The following is a 24148-nucleotide window of genomic DNA, read 5'->3' on the forward strand; positions in this document are numbered from 1 at the left end:
CATCTGCTGCGAATCTCACTTGCCAGGTGCACCCTGGTCTCCATTATTCATTTGTGCACTGCTGAGGAGATAACAAAAACATTATGTAAAACTTTTTTTAAAAAATCCCTCCGTCCTCTTTCCTTTGATCTATCCGTCTTGTCCTTGCCCCCCACCCCCCAGTCCCAGGCAGGCTCCGTAACCCGCTTGGTGCAAGCATCTGATTGAAACCTCTGTGGTCCCCTCCGGAATAAAAGCAAACCTTTAAAGCGAGTCATCCTGGCGCCATCTCTCATTAATTAACAGCTGTGGGCGCTTTAAACATCTGTCAGGGTTGCTGTAACATTCCCTTTGCTCTCATGGCTACGTTGAGAAAAAAGAATTAATCGAAAGGAACCGTTGCCTTGGCACGATTTGAGGGGTTTGTTGTGTTTTGTTTCCCCCCTCCTCCATTCCCAGAGTTCCCTGGGAAGAGAGGGATTGATTGTTAAACCGCTCTGGGAACTGTAGCTGTGAGAGGGGAATTGGGGTCTCCTGAGAACTCTCAGTACCCTTTGCAAACTACAGATTCCAGAATTCTTTGAGGGAAGCCATGCCTGTTTAAAGTGATGTGATACTGATTTAAATATATAGGGCAGATGTGGCCAAAAGCAGGACAAAAATAAACTGAGAACATTTGTGGTATAAAAAGTTAGAAGATTTCATCTGGAGGTTGCGGGATATGCACTGATTGGAAACTAAGCAGGGTGGGCACCCCAAAACTTTTGCAGGCACAAACAGTATTGATAGCACCAGGGCCGGATTAAGCTGAGGAGGTCCCCTAGGCCGATTGGTGTTTGGAGGACCCTTCTCCTCTTAGGCAGATCCGTGGAAACAGCCGCAGGAGGGATCGCAGGACAGGAGCTTCTGAGCCGCCCGCCGTCCCATCCCATCCCCCCCGCTTCACCTATCTTTCTGCTTTTTTTGAGGCTGTGCACACAGGTTTGCCATCAATCAAGATGGCGGCCGAGGTTTCCCTAAGGGGCTGAAGCCTCTGCCGCCATCTTGGTTGATGGCAGCAATGCGCGCATGTAGCACACATGCGTGCCATCAACCAAGATGGCGGCAGAGAATTCAGCCCCTTAGGGAAACCTCGGCCGCCATCTTGACTGATGGCAAACCACAAAAAACAGTGGAGAAAAAGGTAAGTGAAGCAGGGGGATGGCGGGCAGTTCAGAAGCTCTTGCACGGGCCCCCAAGAGCTCCGGGCCCCTAGGCTTCAGCCTACTAAGCCTAATGGATAATCCAGCCCTGGATAGCACCATCATGAATCTATTCGTTCAGAGGGGCAGAAGGAACAGGAGTGTCAGATGACCTCCCTCTGACCACTCTCAGCACTCTGTTCTCAGTCTTCAACCTTACATTTTTTTCACTCCTCTCTGGTTGCTTCTAGAGGACCTGTTTATTGAGCATGCATCCGGATTTACTTGCACCAAGTCTGCAGGGAGGTTAGACAGCACTGGCAATTTATTGACCATTTGTTCTGATTCGTATTGCAGGGAGCTGGGTCCAGAAAGTGTCCAGAAAGGGCCATCCGACACTTCCCAATGCGTTTTGCCATCATACTCCTTGCTGCAAAAAATCCAATGGGGGGGGAGGGAGTTTGTTGTGCAAGAGCTCCAAATCAGCTTTAATCACACATGTTGAGTTTACTAGTATGGGACTGAATCCCACCTTAAAATAGCAGCAGTCTGGAAGCACCGTCAGTGTTGTAATGGAAAGACAGGGCACACTATTTAGGGTATAGCTCAGTCTGTAAGAACCAAAGTCCAGAGCCCCAGCCGCCCCTCCCAAAAATGGCAAATGTTGGGAATAGTGGCAGACAGTCTCTGAGTCATCACTTGGGATGGATATGCCAGAGTCCACCGGGTTGATGAGAATCTTTTCTTTCCTCTTATTTTTTTAAAAAAACATTTTATAGTCAGGGATGTAGCTGGCTGGACATTTAGTGTTACAGATCCTCATTTTATTAATTTTCCTTCAAAAATGTGTTGTTCTGTTCTACAAAATGGTACTTAGTCCCAAGTAAATGTATTTTGCGTCAGGACAGCAGAAGCACACACAAAGCCTCTTTTATTCCTGTGGTCATGATGGTGCTATGATTTTAGTGAGCTTTACATGAGAAACTGCACATCTCAGAGTATTTTTAAATCAGGGTTGAAAAGCTGCTTTTCATTTAGCTTGTATCCTCTTTTTTATAACTTGTTGGCTTATTAAGGAACCCACTGCTCTTTTTTTTCCTGCCTAGTGCTTATCTCACAGCATCATCTAGTGGCGAAATCTCAGACTGGAGAAAACACATGAAGCCGGTAGGGGGGAAATGCGCCAGTAAACTTTCTCAGATGCTTAGCCTGGTCATGTAACAATTTTGCTTTGGTTCCATTTCTGGAGGACGATTTTTGCACTTCTACTAACAGACTTGTCAGAAAGGAAAGCACTCCAAGGCTTTTTTGTCTTAGAAGAACAACAAGAAAAAGCCGATTGTCTTCAAGCAGAGATCCCATGCTGTGGAAGAAGACTCTTCCAGTGGAGATTCAGCAGACATCAGTCATAGCCACCCATTACATTTAAAGCACTCTTAGACCGCTTTTAACAGTCGTGGAGAATCCAGGGAACAATAGTTTGTTAAGGGTGCTGGGGACTGTAGCTCTGTGAGGTCGTTACCCTAAACAAACTACATTTCCCAGGATTCTCCATGACTGTTAAAGTGGCATAAGGGTGCTTTAAGTGCATGGGGTGGATATATGTGACCATCCCTGCTGTTGAATTTCAGGTTTCTTTATGCCAATGGGCCTGTGCAGCTTAAACATTCTTGATTAATCAGTCATTTTAATCATTATTTTGTATTGTTTTTATGGGTTTTTTTTAATTGTTGTGTGTGTTATATGAGTTGGCGGTATATAAATTATACAGCCACGAGGGGGGCTACACAGGAAGTGGATTGGACTGTGAAACCCAAATTGTGTTTGCATTTTGACAACTTTGTAGGGCAGTCCAGTATCTCAGAGAGGAGGTCAGGTCTCCTGCTCCCCTGGTGCATTCACTATAGCTGCCCAATGTCCCTGCTTTTAAAAGTTTGATAGAAATATCTGTTGGCTGTAGGTACATTCTTAAGCCGCAAGGTTTTTCTTGCCTATTAGTAAATATTTTCATAAATCAACAAGTTGTGATTGCCTCCAGCTTGGATAACTTTAAATGGGGATTTGACAGATTCATAAAGGAGGAAAAGGCTTCCCAATAGGTACTAGCTGTACATGTCACTGCCAGTGTCAGAGGTTTATTGATGATGGTGATTTATTTATGTTAGGAATTCAGTTTATTTATCCAGGGTCCAATAATAACAAGAGAATCTGTACGGCCAGAAATACTTCCACACAGTTTTAACACCACTGCCTGCTCTCCTTTCAAAAGCCTAGGAATGTGTGAGTCTTGAAGAAAGTTCAATCATATGAACCCTTCTCTCCCCCCCACGCCCCGCAATCCAAAGTGGTACAGCCCATCAACAGCTTGAGGTCCTCGCTGAGAACTAGATCCCCATTTTATTTATTTATTTATTTAATACCCTGCCCTTCCCAGTATGTAACTCTATCACTTAACCTCTGCTATGTTGTCTTTGTGTGTTTCCCTGCAGGCATCTTGTTTACAATGCTGGTATTTGGACCGGCCTGTGGATTTATCTTGGGTTCTTTCTGTACCAAAATCTATGTGGATGCCATCTTCATTGACACAAGTAAGGAGACCCCCCCCTGTGAATAATGGGATGGGTCTGATTCTGATTAATTTTCGTATTTTCTTTTAAAAAGCAGCATTGATGAAGAAATGTGGCAGACTAAACTTAAGACTGGAAAAATGAGAAACAGAAAATCCTAACTGACAGGTTCATCCATTCCTTAGACTAAAATTGGGGCAGTCTCAGGGCAATATCACTATGGAATTGTGCACTTTAACTACTGAGGCACAAGGGCTGCTGAGGCTCAGGCTAGAGAGAAAGCTGTATGCCATGATCCTATGAGAGAACAGAAAGCTGAAAATGTGGTAAAGGGTGCAGAATTCAACTTTCTGTTTTGTTTTGTTTTTTAAAAAAGTTTCTACACCCTCATGGCTGCGGTGATTGACTTGGAAGTGTGTGGGCAATGCTTGATGAAATCTCCAAAGCTGGAAAGGAGTTAAGATTTCCATGGTTTTGTCAAAACCTGCATATCCTTACCCCTTTCATGACTAGCAGAACTGGAATAAGTGGTGCAAAATAGCATCGTTTGTGTCTTAAGTTGTGCAAAATTAGAGAAATTCTGAAAACATGCTCAACATTCATAATTTATTCAGGTTGCAGAACCCCACTTTTCCTGGCACAGAATTTGGATTGTCTCCTTACAGCTTTTAAAAAAATTGTTCGTATTTAAGCACAGACTATACAAAGCCTGACTATAGGAAAATACAGGTCTCATATACATATATCTCAAGTGTCAGAGGCCAGGCAGCTCTGTAACCAGCCGCCTTTGTTAGGTGGGGCATGGGGAGGGGGGAAGGAGCATAGCGCCAGCCAGTCCACCCCCCCCCCCATGGAGAGGATGTGAGGGCCAGGCCAGGGGAAGAGAAAGGCAGTGACCTTCCCCATCACTGCTCCTTCATCCAGAGTGTGTGTTAATTTCCAGGAATGAAGTTTAATCTGTTGAATTCTGACCCTTTTGGGGGCAATTCTCTAGGAATGTTATTGTTGTTGTTATGTGCCTCCAAGTTGACTACGACTTACGGCGACCCTCTGAATCAGTGACCTCCAAGAGCATCTGTCATGAACCACCCTGTTCAGATCTTGTAAGTTCAGGTCTGTGGCTTCTGATTCTTGATGGACTGAATTAGTTTCGTAATGGCAGCGAGCTCTTAAGCTCAGCTTTGATGCTGCATTGGGTATCTCGGTTTTAGATTCCACCCGAAAAACAAACTTCTCCATACTGTAAGTTTAGGGAAGGGCAGAGAGAAAATAAACCTCCTTTCCATAAATGTTTTGGACTGCGGCTCCCACCAGCCCCAGCCGGCACGGAGGGCACCAGATTGTCAAAGGCTGTTATAGTATCTCTCAACATATGAAGTAAAGAAGACTATCCTTCAAAGAAGATCCTTTCCCAAGCGTCAAGCGATAAATTTTAGTGACTGGGCAATGAAGGTAAACTCACTCTGGACATTCACAGAGGCAGTCTTTCCTAAGGTGCCAGGGCTGAAATGAAACCCTTAAACACAATGTGGAGGGCAAGGCTGACCTGAAATGAAGGCCTTCTTACAATATCGTCCCTCCAATTAGTGCTTTTCTTTCAAATATCAGCTCTCCCTCAGTCAGCCATCCCTTTCTCCTCTTCCAGCCCCATCATCCAGCTCTCTCCTCCTCCCTTTCACTAGGACTTTCAGGGGCCCCCGTTGGTTGTTAGTGACATCAGTCCATCTTTGAAGCAGCTCTTGAGGGCAAAAACTGCTTCAGAGGCTTTTGCAAAGGCAGTATTCTTAAATGCTGCTTCTCCAAGCACCCTCGCTCCTCGCTTCCCCAATTAACTTCCCAGCTTTGTGGAGGGAGGGGGCAGACTTGGAAGAGCCTTTGCCAGTCTCCTCCCCTCCTCTTTCAAGTCCGCGATGTCGGGAACTTAAAAGCAGGAAAGGGGGAAGACTCGCAAAGACTTTTCAAAGTCCCTCTTCCCCCTTCATGTCCCCCATGTCAGGAACTTAATGGGGGAAAGGGGGACTTGGAAAAGCCTTTTCTTCTCTCCCTTACCCAGGCCCGGCACCAGAGGGTGGCCAGGTTGGGCCCTGGCTTAGGGCCCCTGCACCCCGGAGGGGCCCTGAAGGGCCATTTCTTAGGGTGGGAGGGTGGCGCTCCTGTTCTGCGATCCTCAGCTATGTCCAGTCCTGCAGTCTGACACTGCCACGGATCGTGGAGCAGGGGTTCCCAGGCACCCACCCTCCATAGAGGCAGCATGGGCTTCAATAAGATCGCCCGTGCACCCCACCTACCTTTCCCGTCAGTGGACACACTGTGAGCACATGCCTGCCATCACCCAAAATGGCGGTGGAGGCTTCTCTAAGGGGGTGATGCCCCCTCCGCCATTTGGCTGATCGTAGGCATGAATGCTATGCGTGCATGTCATGCACACTGACATGAATGGTAGGTAGGGCATGCATGTGGGATTATTAGCCCCACACCATCTGCAGGGGTGTAGTCATCTAGGGTCTCGGGGTCTTAGACCCCTTACTTTTTTAGGAGCCAGGTGCCAGTAGGAACCCTACATCTCCAGCCTCCTATGAGATAATCATCATGAAAAGGAAGTGTGTTAGCCCCTGAGAAGAGTCTTCTAACTTGTTTTCATGTCACTTTCTGCTGAGTGGAGCCAATCTGAGTGAAATGATTTCCTGTTATTTCCTGCTTCAAAAAGCCAAGTTGTAGAGAGTGAGCATTCTGTAATTCTGCAGAAGAAGAGAGAGTGAATCCTCTCATCTACACCATCAAGTAGTTTGGTAGCAGCAGGAGATAAACATGTTAACACTGAATTCAGTAATTCAAGAAATATCTCTTGACAGCGAGAAAGGTCAGTCAAATAGTGACAGCGATAGAGAAGCAGAAAGCAGGATTCAAGCCTGGCCAGATCATTCTATAATCTTTGAAGGTTGTATAATCTTAGAAGGGGGCATGGCTATGATTATCCTGGAGGGACCCTGCAATTCTGAATTTGCCACCACACTACTGGCCTCCTGTATCAGGAGGAGGTGTTGAGCTATGGCATTATAGGAGGGGGCAGGTTGGTGCCCAAGGGCTCAGTGATGCCTGGCACCGGCCCTGTCCTTACCTTATGGTGGCATGAGAAGCGAAGGAAGCCAGTGGAGTTCCCAAGCACCCACTTCTGCTCTGCAAGAAAGAACCTCCTTTTCTCCCTGGCATTCCCCAGTTCTCAAACTGCAGCAAGCGCTGGCTTCCATCTTTCCCTGGTGAGAGCATGCCTCCTCGAGAGGTTTCTGCTTGGGAGGGGGCGACGGGGGGAGACATAGCGGAGCGATTGGTCAGAGGTCTGCAAAGAACACCCCAGCCCGCCTTCTTACTCCTGCCTGTCTCTTCCTTTATCTTCCCCGCTAAACCTTCCAGCCTTGCAAAGTACGTGTGTAGGATCGATGCTTGTTTCTCAGCAAGAGGCCCTTACGCCTCTCCCCCCCACACCACCACCTTCATTTTTCCAACACAAAGCCGGAAGTGTAAGGGTGACTTTCTTCCTTTCTTGCTGTAGTGACCCTTCTCTCTTGGAGGAGGAGGAGACGAGGTTGGGTGGGTGGCGCAGTGCATGTGCAGAAAGGGGGGAGTGGCCAAGCCAGCTCCTAGGGGAAAGAAGGTGGCAGCGAAAGGGGGATTAGTGCCAGCATGGCAGGGTTGGGCTCAGGCTGGTGAGGGGCCCCTGTGAGTTCCTGGACCCTCAGCCAGTGCCCAGCCTGGCCGCCCACTAGCGCCAGGCCTGATGGTAACATCTGAACACCTTGAAGGATGAAGGAGAGTTCAGTGCAACTCGAAAGCCTCCATTTATTACTTTTAAAAACTGTTACATCCCCTCCCCCCTCATTCTGGAGCAACTGATGCAGCCACAAAAAACTTGCATTTTTCTTTTTCAGGAGGCGTCTATTATTATTATTATTATTATTATTATTATTATTATTATTATTATTATTATTATTATTATTATTATTATTTATACCCCACCATTGTTCCAAAACTGGAACTCATGGCGGCTTCCAGATAAAAAACACATATAATTAAAAACATACAAAGTCTACATTAAAATAAGATTAAACCATTTCCAATATTAAAACCATACACACATACAGCTAAAAGAATTCAGACTAGTTTAAAAATGATATAATAGACATTAGCAATGCAGCACCCTTCATGCCCTATCCTTAGCCTTCAATTCCAAAGGCTTGTTGGAATAGGAAGGTCTTTGCTTGTCGGCGGAAGGACTGTCTTTGGCCAGGCTATTCTTTTTAGCCAGCAGAGGGACCTAAAAGTAACCGTTTCTCCTTCCCTATCTGATTTTCTCAACCTTTCCTCCATCCTTGCACAATCTGGAACTTTGTAGAGCCTTGTTTTAAACGACTTCCCTGAAGTTTCCATGGCATGTTGTATGATCCTGATAATAATCAATTCGGGGGGCCCTTTTGTAGCTGGTGTTTAGTTTTTCAAAAAACCCACAATGTGACTGCTAATATATTAGCAATCTATTGCTAACCACATTGTTAACGTAATATGCAGTTTCTCTCTCTCCCTCTCTGCCCCCCCCCGTAGTTCTTTGGCACATGTGAGATTTCTTACGAGCTTAAGAAAAAGCTGATGTGGCACTATGGTTAAGATAAGCCCAAGGGCCACATTACCTTCTGGACAACCATTTGGGGGCCACATGCCAGTGGTGGATGCATTCCAGCCATGCAAAAACAGTGGTGGATGGTAGTTCTGTGTCAGTGGGCAGAGGAATCAGCTCTGGGTTTTAGTCCAAACTTTCAAGGTTCTGTCCAAGGTGCTGAAGCTCCCAGGGAATTGTACCTCTTGGAGAGGAATAGAGGTGGAATCAGGAATTGGGGTGGAATCAGGCTGAGACTCGCTGGTGTATTTTTATTCAGTGCGTTTAATGAGAAACTTTCATGCTTCATGGATCAGTGTACAGATCACACAGGATTCTGCATCTATATACAGCATAGCTAGCCACGATTACTCAAAGCTAAGACGTTGTCACAACGATTGGACACGCACCCCTAATATCCTTACGTTGGTTCTGGATGGGCTGTTTCTGCTTGCATAAGGAAGGTGTCAGAGAACGGAAATGCATGCATAAATGAGTGCTTCTCCTAGAAGGAAAAGTGAGGCCCCTCTGAGCCTGCCGGTGCAGCTGTCTGCACATCCGGGGTGGTAGTGGCATCTCATTGAGATCCCCCTCCTTAGAGAAGGTGTGCATGGTGACAGTGGTGGCTTGGGTGAAGATGGGGGTGTGTGGAGGGGAGGAGAAGGGGCTGGCTCCTGGTCAGCCAGCATTCCCTCGGTTGGAACTGGCGCTAAAGGGGAGGAGCTGTCCCTGTCAAAAGTGCTGAAGCCTTCTGCTGTAGGACCTCCCTGTTGCAAGCCACTGGGCCTCTCTCCCGGGTCCCATTCTATCTCTTCTTCTCCCTGATCACTCCAGGAACACTTCATGGGGCTCATGACACCTAACAATGCTTGGCACCTTTTCTTGAAAAAAAATTATATCCTATCTTTCCTCCAAGGAACTCAAGGTGTTTTAGATGGTTCTCTGCTTCACTATTGTATCCTCACCACAACCTTGTGAGGTAGGTTAGGCTGAGAGACTTGACTGGTCCAAGGTCACCCAGAGAGCTTCATGGCCCCTGACAAACAACAATTACCAGGATACTTTGGAGAGGAAGCCATGACTGCAGTGCTATAATGCTGCTTTAAATGCATGGTGTGAATGGGGGGGGGGTCTGAGGTTTGGGGGTGGCCATTGTGCAGAATGGGCCATCCCTGTGACACACCTTAAGTTTCTGATGGGGGTTTCCTTCTTCATAGCCAACAGCCTGTCTTTCTGTCCTTTGCAGGTAAGCTGGACATCACCCCCGATGACCCAAGGTGGATTGGCGCATGGTGGGCAGGCTTCTTGCTCTGTGGTGCCTTACTGTTCTTCTCGTCTCTCCTGATGTTCGGATTCCCACAGTCCCTGACCCACCGGCCGGAGCTCACGGCAGAGCTCGAGCAGGCCATGCTCCCAGAAAGGGACTACGAGAGGCTGAAGCCGAGCAACGGGGTCCTCCTGCAGAACGACGCGGAAGCCCAAGACAGCATCTCATGCTTCCAGCAGCTGAGAGGTGACGCACTTCCCTCGTAAACTCACCCAGTGTCCACGGGAGGAGGAGGAGGAGGTGGGCTAACGGTTGGTTAGATTGGAGGCGGGGAAGCTTTTTCGGGGTGAGGGCCGCATTCCCGAAAGGGGGAACCTTCGGGGGGCACGTAGCAGCAATGGGTGGTGCTCTCCAACACTGGAGGCACGCAAGAGACAGCTGGACAGCCACCTGTTGGGTGTGCTTTAATTTGGATGCCGGCATTGAGCAGGGGTTGGACTCGGTGGCCTTCTAGGCCCCTTTCAACTCTATGATTCTGGAGGCCAAAGTGGGCAGGGAGATGGATGTGGTTTCTAAACACCTCCTGCTGCACATCTGTCTATCCAGGCAAACAAGAGAACATTCAAGGAGCTGTTCTCAAAGGGCTTCAGCTGAAGCACCTTGGACAGCTCCTTGAAAGTTCGGACTGAAACCCAGAGGGGATTCCACTGCCCTATGGAGCCACTGGCCACCACTAGCTGTGGACTAGGAAGTGGGAGTGGCCTACAGAGAGCCCCATTGGCCAGATAAAGAGGACTGGAGGGCTGCATGTGGCCTCCCAGGGCTGAGGTCCCCCCCAGGATAGATTCATAACCTGACCCACTTGCTCGCCTCATTACCCTCCTTAGATCATTCTTCGCTGAACCTCTAGTTATCTCAAAATATCTTTATTTTGCCTTGGTTTTTGAAAAAGCAAATCTAATCGGGAGACTGCCTTGCCCATGCTCAGATCACATAAGAATTCCTTGTGTGGTCCAGTCAGTCCTGGAGGAACAGACTTGCAGGCAGGGTGGCTAACAAACATTATTATTAACAACACAAGAGACTTGAACCCGGCCCAGTGGCGATGAGCAGTAGCTGCAGCAACAGCACTCAGAGCAGCACCAGATGGCTGGGTCTGTCCCCCATTTTAATTTCTGCCAATCCTCTCCCCCAGTGCCATGTTGCTTTGGAGCATTGTGGGGATTTGAATGGCAACCAGACTGAGCCACCTGGCACTGCTCAGAGCACCAGGTCAGAAAAAGTCATTTAGGGACGGCCAGGGCAGGTACCAATTATGTGGGCCCTGCAGAGGCACGAGGGCCCTGGCAGGTGCCCATCTTTTCCAGGTGCTGGTGCTGGCCCTGGTGAGTCTAATGGGCCAGAGGGAGCAATACGGAGCAGGTGTCTCGAAGCTGCCAAAGTGAATCTTTGCCTTCTAAGGTGAGGGTGGTGCTACCCAGCTTGGGGGGGGGCACTGGCTTTTCTCCCCAGGGATTTTTCTGTGCTTGGGTGAGGAACTCCAGCGAGGTTAGTTTAAGATCTGCAGTGAAGAAAGGGTGCCTTTGAACCACAGAGGCAGGTGGAGAAAACAAAGGAAGCAGCTGCTGTTTGGTGTTGGGGCTCATCTTGATGACAGAAGAGCCAGCGTCTTGGCTCCCTCTTCATCTTTGCATCTATCCCCCCCCACACACACACAACATTTGCTGGCTGGAACTACACAAGCAGAAGCCCCCTGGTGATGTCTTGCTGGGCTGTACCATTTCAGGCAGCCAGGGGGCGGGCAATCAAATATTTGAATGTTTCCCTACATTAAAATATACTTCCCATTACATCCCACATATCCGAAACAAAGTCTAAAAATCTCCCCGAGGGGCTGTTTTTTCCCATTGTCAGTTCTTGCCAAGGCGAGCTAAAACTCTGAACATCCAAAAGAAGAGTCAAGAATTGGCACAGGAGGAAATCGGTTGCTTTTCAGACCTGAAAAACACAAAGCAAGAGCGGGAGGGGTGGATTTGCCAAGTACCGGCGGGCTCCACTGAGGCTTCTGATGCATTTTAAAGAGATAATTTTCCAAATGTCCTGATGTTCGCATTTAATTCACGGAGGACTTGGTCGCCGGGTATTAAGGCGAGGCGAGGCTTTCCTCAAGTCGTAGACGCACTCCCATCTCGCTCAAATGGTGTTACCTCTGGAATAATTAAAATGGTCGCCCAAGCAGAAAAGGCTCTGTGTGATTCATTAGCTGAAGAGTCACTGTGCAAGGCAAGTCTCCTCTTCTCTCCCCTTTGCTTCTCGAAAGCAAAGAGAGACTCTTGCGGGAGCTCCATGGGGAGACGGAAGCGCTTTGAGAAGAAAGCGCTAACTGAAAATAAACATACAGATTCCACACACCCACACTGGGATGCTTTCGGGTGCAACTCTTGTGATATGCAGCATGATCCAGATTCAGTCTGGGAGAATTTAGCCTTGCTGGTGTTCTGTGCAGCCTACCACAAACATAGGGCTGCGTCTACCTATGTCCTACTCAGAGTAGACCCGTCAAGATGAATAGACCTAGGTTGGTTGTGTTCATTCATTTCGGTGGGTAATGCTTATAAGGAATACAACCAAAAGTCTCCTTTGCCTAATGAAGGGAAAGAGATCAGGTAGTGTCCCAAATGCCCTTTGATTCTCACAGTTTCTTGTTTTCCAGTCTTAAATTCAATTCTCTACATTTCTACAACACGTTGCCATTTTTATATTTAAAAAATCCTCATGAAAATTCATCAGCCTTTTAGTGTGAATTTCTCCTAATAAATATGTTTTTGTACGCAGTTTCGCCTCATGTTCACACCTTTGCAAATTGCTTCCCTTAACATAATGCATTTTTGATTTTTGACCTTATTTGCAGAGCCTCCCCTAATATAATAAATTTTATATTATTTTCACTAGTACATTCATTTATGTCTATAATTTCCCCTAATATATGCATTTTTGCAAACATTGGTTAGAGAAGTGCATCTCATAATTCAGATAAATGTGAATTCCAACAGGTAGCTGTGTTTTGGTTGTGGGAATGCGAACTTGGTAGATTCAGCTTTAAATGCAAATGACCCATGAACTTTTTGGAAATAAGCCCGGATCTGAATCCACTGAAAGAGCTCTATTTGCCTCTGGTGGATAGCTGCTCTTTAGCTGCTCTTTAGAGGAAGGCAGGTACCCCCTTATATGTAAACCCAGAAACTCAACATTTGGGGAAGAACCAAAGAGTCAAGTCTGCGCATAACGCAACACACCTGCAAGTTCAGTGCTGCTCATCCAGTAACCAATTGTACTATGTCCTGTAGCCACTAGATGGTGCAGTGAACCTCAAAACATCCAGGCATGGTAGCATGGTGGTGATGTTTCTAGGTAACACATGTATGTATGTATTAAATGTATATCCGCAGAGTGAGTAACCAAACCACCACTGGATAAAGCCATTCGGCTAAATTGATACCACGTGTTAAGAATAGAGAGAAGAATCTTGTGGAGAATCTGGTTCGAAGTCAGAATAAAGCATGTGCAAAAATTGGAAATGCCTCAACTTTAGAAAACAGTCTTGGACCATCTAGCCGACTGGCAACAGATCTTCAGGGTTTCATGCAGGAGTCTTTTCTAGCCCTCCTTGAGGATGCTGGGTATGGGACGTTCTCCGCGCAAATCATGTGCTCTGTCACTGAGCTACAGCCCACCCCCCAAAATAAAGTAAGATCCTAGTCCCCATGGTTATGAACAAAGGGCTGATTTAAATAGGAGCATCAGAAGCATCCTTATACTGTGTCAGACCATGGGCCATCCAGCTTAGTGATGTCTATGCCAGGGTTAGTCAACGTGGTGCCCTCCAGATGTTGTGGACTAGGGGTTGATGGGAGTTGCAGCCCAGCGAAATCTGGAGGACACTGTTGACTGGCAGCGGCTCTACAGGGCTTCAGGAAGGGAAATTTCCCAGTCCTACTTGGAGATGCCAGGGATTAAACCTGGGACCTCTCTGCCTGCAGAGCACGTGGTCTGCCATTGAAGTGTGGCTCCTCCTCATACAAATGTACTCGAGCCAGAGCGGCTGCAGTCCACAGGATTTGACGCTGTGCCATCCTGTGGCCAGAAATATCCAGGACGGCAGCCTTCTAGAAGAGCAAAATGCTGGTATCCTCAGTAGTTTGAAGGTTCAGCTTTCAAAGAATTCTATGAATTCCGCTTAAGGAATGATGCTGAAAATTTGCAGTTCAGTCCTGAAAGATGAATGCTGTCCTAGGATGGATTTATCACCCCAGTTAGCAGCTTGGGACAATATTCAGGAAAACATTGGATATTTGATCACTGGAATCTGGCACCACCATCACCACGGTCAAAACAAGGGCCTCTTCCCACATAGCCAAGCATTTCAAGACACCCAGTTTGTAACCCATCAGCCATCAGCAACTCCTTATGGCTTAGGAGCGTTGAAATGAGCCAACTAGTGAGTAAGTAAAATTTTATTTCGGTCACAGACCAGTACATACACATCATAAATAAATAGAAACCATGTAAAATACGTAACGTCAGGACTGAATAGGAGATTGCAATCAGTATGAAGGGGTCCTATATAAAATCATTTGTCATTGATTTCTGGCATGCAATGGCAGCCAACTGTATGAGCGAGGCTTGGTCATGCGGATCTAGCAGTGTATGACCCACATGCCTAAGCCTGGCGCATCTGATTGGCCGTGTTCTCCCAGCCGTGTGGGAGCTACTCACAGACAAATGGCTCCCCCACAGCTAGGAGAACATCTGAAGGCATCCTTCCCTAACCTGGTATCCTCCAACCCCCCATGGTTCCAAATCAGCACCGCCCTTTCCGATCAGAGCAGCAGGTTGGGGAAGGTCAACAAGCGGAGCCCTTTCTGAAAACACCTTTCCTCCCTTTCCGCCCCTCCAGTGATCCCTAAAGTCACCAAGCACTTGCTCTCCAATCCGGTCTTCACCTGCATTGTCTTGGCTGCCTGCATGGAGATTGCCGTGGTGGCTGGCTTTGCAGCTTTCCTGGGGAAATACCTGGAGCAGCAGTTCAATCTCACAACATCATCCGCCAACCAGTTGTTGGGTGAGTTACCAGAGCAGGCCACCGATCCCAATGGAGCTGCCAGATGCTGGGCTGTCCCCCCCCTTGCCTTCTGCCATCCGAGACAGGCAGGAAATGCTTGGCAGCTCACAAGTCATGCAGAGCCCTTTGTCAAGATGTCTGGTGGTCAATTCTTACTTTTTCATTCCCATATGAACAGCCAAGTGCAAACCCCATGTGGCTCTCTCTGAGTCTAGAGGGCTGTAATAAATAAATAAATGGTACTCAAGACTCAGTGTCTAGATTATTGACTAGGATCATAAGGTCTGAACATGTTACACCGATTCCAGCCCAAATGCTCTGGCTACTGTTTTGTGTCAGGGCTTAATTCAAAGTGCTGGCTTTGACCTCTAAAGTTCTGTATGGCTCAAGATCACAATACCTCAAAGATCGCCTCTCCCCATACGAACCAGCCCGGACTGTGCGGTCTTCATCAGAGGCCTTTCTCTGTGTGCTCTACACGAGGGAGGTGCAGAGGGTGGACATGTAACAATGGGCCTTTTCGGTGGTAGCCCCCCTCTTTGGAATGCTGTCTCCAGAGACACTCGCCTGGCGCTCTACTTGTCAGTCTTTAGGCACCAGGCTAAGAACCTTTTTGTTCACTCAGGTCTTTGGTAATTAAGTTGGGCCCTATGGTGTTCCTCCTCTTGCAGTGGGCTGGATAGCACTTGTCCTTATTAATATGTTATTGGACGAGCATTTTAGGTGTTTGGTACTGTTCATTGTTACACATTTTTCAGGTTTTCAATGGTGGTAATTTATCGCATTTTATCTTGTTAGGTTGCTTTGAGACTTTTTATTTCATATAAAGTGACTGACAAATTAATAATGTCCCTTTTATCATGTCCAAACAAACAAACAACTCTATGAGGAGGGTTAGGCTGAAAGATAATGACTGCCCCAACGTCACACTGTGTGCTCTGTGGCTGAGAGTGGGATTTGAACCTTTGTCTTACCAATCCAAGCCTGACACTCTTAAAAATAATTCCCTGCTGCCTGTCACAGTAAGCTATGCATTTGGTTCAGTAGCATTGTTTTAGTCATATGCAAATGTATTTAGATTAAATTAATTGACCAAAACCATGCGATTTATCAACTGAGATTTCTTTTAATGGGTGCCGGCCCTACAGTTCTGTGCCAAAGGAACCCTAACTCTGTAACAATAAATCTCGAAGTCTGCAACCCGTATAAATCAGGTGAATGAAGGAAAATTGCAAGGTTTCTCTTATGTTGCCTAATGGTTCTTGCAGTTTTCGCCATTTCTTTCCCAATGATTCATTCACGTTCTTAGGACTGGAGGTGCTATTCAGCAACCCTCCAACTTCAGAGGTTTCAGGAGGCATTGCTCACCCTTTTCCCAGCATGTCTTTGAAAGCATAAGGTTTAGAAACTTGCTGTTTGGGACACTGACTTCATATACCAGCTCTTCATTTTGCAGTTTTTCTGCACTTTCATGGAAATGTACCAACCACACAGCCTGTTCAGCATCAAGGAAAACCAGTTTTTCTGCAACCTACATTAATTATGAATGTGTTCCTTGCGCATAGTTGGTTACTCAAGGTTTTGCAAGTTGTGGGGGAGAACCCCCACGAAAGCCACTGCCTCCCACCCACCTCTGCTTGGTGTAATGTCCCTAGACATTGCTCACACACTCTCAAACCTGTCATCACAGTCTTAGGTTGTGTACCACCCTATAAGGCTTCCCCCCAAAGAATCCTGGGAACTGTAGTTCGTTAAGGGTGCTGGAACTTACAGCTCTGTGAGGGATAAGCCACAGTTTCCAGGAATTTTTTTAGGGAAAGTCAGGTGCTTTAAAATTGCTTTAAATTCAAGCCTTGACTAGAAACTTGATTGTTGCTGTTGTTTTCATTATGAAATGAAAGCTATTTTATTTGCTCTGTTTTGCAGGCATGACAGCTATTCCCTGTGCATGTCTGGGCATCTTTCTGGGGGGCCTCTTAGTCAAGAAGCTGAGCCTGTCTGCTCTAGGAGCAATCAGAATGGCCATGATGGTCAACCTGGTGTCCACAGCTTGCTACGTCTCTTTTCTCTTCCTGGGCTGTGACACGGGGCCTGTGGCTGGAGTTACTGTTCCCTATGGAAACAAGTGAGTATAACTATTGAAGTGGGTCTTCTGGAAATGTTTGAACCCCCTGAAACATTCCTGGAATTCATTTTCCCTCATGCGCTAAATCACTCTTTGCCGCCTAGGGCCCATCAGATGTTTTGGACTACAACACTGCTCAGCTCTTGTGATTGGTATGAGCAGAAGACTTGTTGGCTGGCACCCAAGGCCCATCTGGTCCAGCATCCTGTTCTCACAGGGGCCGAGCAGATGGCTGTAGGAGAAGGACTTGAGCACAAGAGAGTTCTCCCCATTTGTGATTCCCAGCAATTGGTGTTCAGAGGGCATCCAGAGCTAGATGGAACGATGGTTTGACTGGTCACACGACAGTTTTCTATGTCCTAAATCAGCCTTCCCCATGGGAGTTAATGTAGGACAAAAGAAAATAACAAGAGCCCTGTTGGATCAGATCGAAGACCCATCTAGTCCAGCATCCTGTTCTCACAGTGGCCAACCAGGTGCCTGTGGGAAACCCACAACAGCAGTCCCCTTATTTGTGATTCCCAGCAACTGGTGAACAGAAGCATTCTGCCTCCAACAGTGGAGGTAGAACATAGCCATCATGCACTGATAGTCGTATCCTCCATGAATTTGTCTAGTCCTCTTTTAAAACCATCCAAGTTGGTGACCATCACTGCTTCACATGGGAGCAAATTCCATAGTTTAACTGTGCTCTGTGTGGAGAAGTACTTTTGTCTGTCCTAATGGAACGGACCAAGGAATTTCAGAAGAAAATCACCCTGTGTTTTATAGATTACAGCAAAGCCTTTGATGTATCACTGAACACTAAATTCAAGATCATTCAGACCATGGTATTTCCAATCTCTATGTATGGATGTGAAAGTTGGACAGTGAAAAAAGAGGATCAGAGTGAAATGTGGTGTTGAAGGAGAGCTTTGCGCGTACCATGGACTGCGAAAAAGACAAATAATTGGGTGTTAGAACAAATTAAACCAGAACTATCACTATTTTATTTATTTGTTTATTTATTTATTATTTGATTTATATCCCGCCCTTCCTCCCAGCAGGAGCACAGGGCGACAAGCTAACTGGAAGCTAAAATGATGAAACTGAGGTTCATTCATTCATTGGCCGAGTAAGATTGTCTTCCAGGACAAGGTCTTTAACAGTGGGTCCGTAAGTGACTGTGGAGGCCAATTCTGGATCCACACAGCCTCCCACAGTGAGGACATGAGGTTATCATACCTTGGACACATCATGAGAAGACATGATTCACTAGAAAATATAGTAATGCTGGGAAAAACAGAAGGGAGTAGAAAAAGAGGAAGGCCAAACAAGAGATGGATTGATTCCATAAAGGAAGCCACAGATCTGAACAGGGTGGTTTATGACAGGTGCTCTTGGAGGTCACTGATTCATAGGGTTGCCATAAGTCGTAACCGACTTGAAAGCACATAACACAAAAACAAAGTGGGGCAGGGAAATGATTGTTGGTTTGTTGGTTTTTTTAAGAAGGGTTATATATGTTGTGGAAAAATGGATAGAGGGAAGTTATACTCCCTCTCTCATGGTACCAGAACCCGATGGGTCACCCAAGAAAGCTGAGTGTTGGAAGATTCAGGACAGACGGAAGGAAGAATGTTGTCACACAGGCTAATATTTCTAAGGCTGTGAGCACACTAGACACCTAGAGCAAAGCTTTTCCATTGGCCACACCTGGAAGGACAATGGGTTGATCTGCTGATCAGTTGCAAAATCTGTTGAAGCAAAAAAATGTTTTTAAATGCACTCTAGTGACCCCACCATATTTTACAGTGACTAGTGTCATCTGCCCCCATTTTCAGAAAAGAAGTGGCGACACACTAGAACTGGTAGAACAGTTAAGTGTGTCTTTACCCATAGTTAGGCCTCAACTACACCATACATTTAAAGTGCTATTAGGATACCCCTATTCCCTTCACAGAGCTATGGTTCCCAGAGTTTCCTGGGAAGAGCGATTCTGCTCTGGGAATTGTAATTCTGTGAGGAGAATAGGGGTCAGAAGAAGATGAGAGGTGTTACTTCATTTACCCTTCACAAGCTACACTTTCCAGGATTCTTTGGGGGAAGCCATGGCTGTTTAAAGTGGTACGATACTGCTTTAAACCTATGGCGCAGATGTGGCCTTAAGCTAACCCAGGATATGGTGATGGCCACCAACTTGGACAGCTGTAAAAGGGGGTTAGACAGATACATGGAGGGGAAGACTATCAAGGGATATATTACCGCCAGTGTCGAAGAGGATACGCCTTTGAATTTCTGTTGCGAGGAAGCATAAACAGGACAGGTGCTGTTGTGCTCATCTCCTGCTTGTGGGCTTCTTGGGGTCATCTGGTTGGCCGCTTGTGGGGAAAAGGATGCTGGACTAAACATGGGATGGCCAGAGGATTGGGGCCGGGCACCTTTAATAATTTCCACTGTAATTCTGCCATTTGGCCACCCTAACTAGATAGGCTTTTGGTCTGATCTAGCAGGGATCCTGAGCTGGTGAGAAAACCTTGATTTGGGCAGAGCTCTCCCAGGCTTTGGTCTGCCCTAAAGCAGGCCCTTGGACTACCCAACATACATCTGTCCCAAACACGAAGCAAGATGGCTGCTGATCAGAATGACAATCCCCAATATGTAGAACCCTGAGCTCAAATCTGTTTCCTTTGTTGACTTCCATGCAATCAGTAGCTAAGGAGGGGTAGCCTTTGGGGAAGCAATGTCTCCTGATTCTGGGTCGAGTTTCCTTCTTACTAACTGCCGACCTTCCTGGCCCCCACCCTCCGCTTTCTTCCAGATCAGGATCATCCTCCAGTCTAGCCCCCTACTCTGCCTGCAATAACAACTGTAAATGCCAAACTGATTCCTTCACTCCGGTCTGTGGGGCAGACGGGATCACGTACTTATCTGCCTGCTTTGCTGGATGCACTGCTACGGTAATCTATATTTTTTCTATGATTGATTGATTGATTGATTGATTGATTGATTGATTGGATTTCTTGCCTCCCCTTCACTATAAGGTCTCAAGGTTACTACAATACAGCATACAGTTATAACAACAGATATAACTGGGTTCCTACTGGGAGGAAGGGCAGGATATAAATTAAATAAATACATAAATAATGTAATGATTAGAGTTACAAAACAAGTAAAGCCATTCCAGTATAGCTTCAGGAAGAGGTTTTTCCCACAAAGCAAAATATCTTACCTGACAGAGGCCAAGGTAAAGAGATGTGCCTTCAGTATACGGCAAAAACTGTACAGTGAAGATGCTAGATGCACCTCCATGTGGAGGAAGTTCCACAATTTGGGGGCTGCCTCAGAGAAATCCCTCTCCTGGCCTGCAAATCCCCCCATCTCAGCGTAGGTCCAGGATATCTGATATCTTGCCCCTTATATACCCAGTTGATCACTGCACTCTGCAGGCGAGGTCCTCCTGCAGATACCATCTTATCAGGAGGTCCATTCTGCACAACAGAGGAAGCAGAACTTTCGTGTGGTGGCACCTACCCTGTGGAATTCCCTCCCCTTAAATATTAGGCAGGCGCCATCTCCGCTATCTTTTCGGTGCCTACTGAAGACCTTCCTCTTTCAACAAGCCTTTTAAGTAGAGACCTTATCCCAGTCTGTATTTGTGTTGGAATTGCTTTTTCAGACGTTTTTAAACCTTTATTTTTAAAGGTGTTTTTAAAGAAATGATTTGTTTCAACGTCTTTTGTTTTTAAGATGTTTTAGAGTATTTTTAGTGTTTTTGTTTGCCTCCCTGGGCTACTTCTAGGAGCTTGGACTGGAAAATTCTTCTTTGCAGAAGGCGCCCGGTCAGGCCCTGGGGGTGGAGGGGAGCAGGTGTCCTTGAAATCACTTGCTACCTATTGCCGGTGAAGAGAGCCTGTTCTTCTACTGAAAGCTAATTGTGCCCCGATATAATAGTTTTCCCACCAACATCTACATCCTCCTTCCCCCCCCCCTTTTTACCTTCTCTCTCAACTTCTCTCTGGAGAGAGACGATGACAGGTGGTGAAATCTGCAAACCCCTAAAACTTGACAAAGAGAATAATTTCTCTTTGTTCTCAAAAGCCTGATATTTGGCTTGAAAGAAGACGACGGAACGTGCATGGACAAGGCAGAGTTGGTGTCTGAGGACTGAAAAGCGCACGTCTGTGTGTTTGTGTGTAGAGCTAGGTCTTTCAGTGTCTTAATGGTTCAAGGCAAGCCGTTTAGAATAAGTCCTCCTGGCAGGATTCAAAGTGATTCTGCATCTCCCAGCATCTTCTGGGAGCGACAGCCGTGATTGCAGCGCAAATCAGAAAATGAATTCCGTGTCGTTCAGTTCTTCTGGGGATGTGAGGATCTTACTAAATGCAATAAAAGAAGAGCCCAGCACTTTTTCTGTGCTGCTCAAAGCTCACCAGAGCCAATTAACTTCCTCTCCTCCACTTCATCTTTATCATGCCGCATGGTGTTGCATGACGGTTTCCTGGTCCAGCAATATCTTCAAAAGCCTTTTTTGCCCCGCTTCTTTCCGGTAGGCGTGTGTCACAGGCGTCTACGGAGAGCCAAAGTTCCTCTGAAGACACCCCTGTGGGAACAGCAACATTGTCGCTTTCCGCATCATTTGGGCAGATGCCTCTTTTCTCCTTGCTGCTGTTGCACAAATAACAGCCACCGGGGGCTGGCTTTCACCCCTTTACGGCCGTTGGAACCAGAAAAGAGAAGGCACTGCAGGGTGCGGGGAGTGAAGGAATCACGTGCAAACATTCTGGAAAAAGCAGAAGATGATAAGCCTTCAAAGCACCGCAGTGGAAGGCATCTCGGAGCCAGCCTCCTTCCCAGAATAACAAACAAGGTCCCATCTGCACTATACATTTAAAACAGGAAGCTGCCGTACACTGAGTCAGACCATTGTCCATCTATCCCATCTAGGAAGGGCGGGATAGAAATCAAACAAACAAACAAACATAATAACTCGGTATTTTCTGCAGTGACTGGAAGCAGCTCTCTGGGGTTTCAGGCAGCAAACTTTCTCAGCTCTTCCTGGAGACGCCGGGGATTGAACCTGGGACCTTCCGCATGCAAGGCAGACACTCTACCGCTGACCTCCAGGCCCCTGCGCACCGCTTCAAGCAGTCATGGCTCTCCCCAAAGAATCCTGGACACTACTGTTTGTCAAAGGTGCTGAGAGTTGTTAGGAGATTGTTAAACCACTCTGGGAATTGTAGCTCTGTGAAGGGAACAGGGGTCTCCAGACAACTCTCAGCCCCATTTAACAACCTACAGCTCCCAGGATTCCTTTGGGGGAAGCCATGACTATTTAAAGTGGCATCATAGTGCTTTACATGTAGAGTGCGCATGTGGCCCTGAACGTAGTCCTTCCTCAGAATCTTCCACAGGGTTCCTCAACTGACAAGCCAACATTGGAAAGATTCCCTGAATCCTGAATCTTTGGGGAAACGACCACGACACAGCTCTGTAAAGATGCTATCTGCAAACCCAGCAACTGAGAGAATCATTGACGCTTATATTTGTGTGTGTGTGTGTTTCATTGCAAAACTCCACATTTAATGTGGTCCCCATCAGAATTTCCAAAAGGGCAAAGCTAAGGGGTGTGTGTGTGTGTGTGTGTGTGTGTGTGTGTGTGTGTGTGTGTGTGTGTGTGTGAGAGAGAGAGAGAGAGAGAGAGAGAGAGAGAGAGAGAGAGATCCATGCACACAAAGGCCCTGCCTGACATTCAGTGCACTGACTGGAAGATCAAAGGAAATATGGTTGCTCTCTGATTGCATGTGAATAAAGCTTATCTTGTGCAACTCCAGCTTTCAGGCCCCTGAGCAAATTCTTCTCCAAACCAATGTCCTCCATTGCCCTTTGAATGTGCTGGGATGGGTGTGTGTGCATGTGGAGGAAGTTCTGCTATCACTGCTGCCTCTGTGATTCCTGACTTTCTGCAAGAGATGGATTCAACATCACTTGCCGCTCTCTTGTCTTGTCAGTGCTCTGAGCTTCTGAAAGGAGGCTGCAAAGGGCCATGCAAATTTACTCTTTTTAATGTACTCCGGCGTAATTAGGAGAGGTGGGTGAAAAGGGGGAGTAAATCAGAAAGTAATTAGAAGCTTTAATTTGAAAACGTTTTAGCCTAATGCAGGGACGTGGTGCCTTCCTTTTATCGCTGCATTCACAAGGGGTCTGAACCCATGGTAATATTTTTTTAAAAAATTGTAATTTTCTCACATCTGTGCTTATTTTAAAGGCTTGAAAGAGCCAAGGGAGAGGAAAGGTGCACCACTTATTACAAAGCTGGCCATCCTTGCTCTCTCCAGGCAGCAGATGCTGAAGGGGGGGGGGCATTTTCCTGCCGCTTGTCTGACTTTTTTTGCTTCAGGTGCAAAAGTCCAACATTGCTGTGGCAGAGTTGAAACTTGGGCCATCTGTGACCCTGCAGGAGTGAAGAATTAATTTCTTTATGGTGTAACGGGTGCAGAATTTGGCTTTCTGGTAATTATATAAAAAAACAAGTTTCTAGCCCTTAGGGTTGCAAAGGTGTACTTGACAGTGTGTGGGCACTGACTCTCAGAAGCCAGAGCAGTGGCTGAATACCATTTGCAGAAGTCAAGGGCAGGGCTCTGGCCGCCTGAACGTGGCCCCTTGCCCTAACCCCACCCTGGTTCCAACACCAGAACAAGTTGTGCACATGCGCACCCTGCAGCATTAGGCCACCACCCTGCATTTTGCGAGCCGAGCATCCTAAACCAGGCCACGCCCTGCCTTCTCTTCCAGAATCTCACTGGCTGCACATGCCTCACTTTGGTCCCAGCTGAGAATGCCACGGTCGTTCCTGGGAAGTGCCCCAGCCCAGGATGCCAAGAAGCCTTCCTGACATTCCTCTGTGTGATGTGTGTCTGCAGCATGATTGGAGCCATGGCTCAAACGCCCTCCGTCATCATCCTCATCAGGTGAGAGGCTTCTACCTCCACTGGAGGCAGTATACTTCTGAATACCAGTTGCTGGAAACCGCAGGAGGGAAGAATGCTCTGTGTTCAGTTCCTGCTTGCAGGCTTTCTATAGGTATCTGGTTGGCCACTGTGAGCACAGGATCCTGGACTAGGAGGGCCACTGCCATGATCCAACAGGGTCTTCCTATGTTCTTGTGTGTAAGGAGGACCTAGTATTCTAAAGCAGAATCAGAAGTGTGGGAGGTTTAAAAATGGTGGCTATTTCACCATTGGAAACAAGCCCAGCTGTTGAGAAGCATTCAAACAGAG

At 46.9% G+C, this 24148-nt stretch overlaps 1 protein-coding gene across 1 annotated transcript in view; it reads left to right on the forward strand.

Moving 5' to 3' along the window:
* The window catches only part of SLCO3A1 (solute carrier organic anion transporter family member 3A1), an 83819-nt gene that overhangs the window by 50238 nt on the left and 9433 nt on the right, over positions 1-24148 (forward strand). Inside the window, exons 3-8 of the mRNA XM_061595582.1 lie at positions 3650-3748; positions 9622-9888; positions 14600-14764; positions 16691-16889; positions 19690-19828; positions 23664-23839. Of these exons, the coding sequence (XP_061451566.1) occupies positions 3650-3748; positions 9622-9888; positions 14600-14764; positions 16691-16889; positions 19690-19828; positions 23664-23839 (1045 nt within the window). The remainder of the gene's footprint in view (positions 1-3649; positions 3749-9621; positions 9889-14599; positions 14765-16690; positions 16890-19689; positions 19829-23663; positions 23840-24148) is intronic.

This window comes from Rhineura floridana, chromosome 14, assembly GCF_030035675.1.
Source record: "Rhineura floridana isolate rRhiFlo1 chromosome 14, rRhiFlo1.hap2, whole genome shotgun sequence".
Classification (NCBI taxonomy): domain Eukaryota; kingdom Metazoa; phylum Chordata; class Lepidosauria; order Squamata; family Rhineuridae; genus Rhineura; species Rhineura floridana.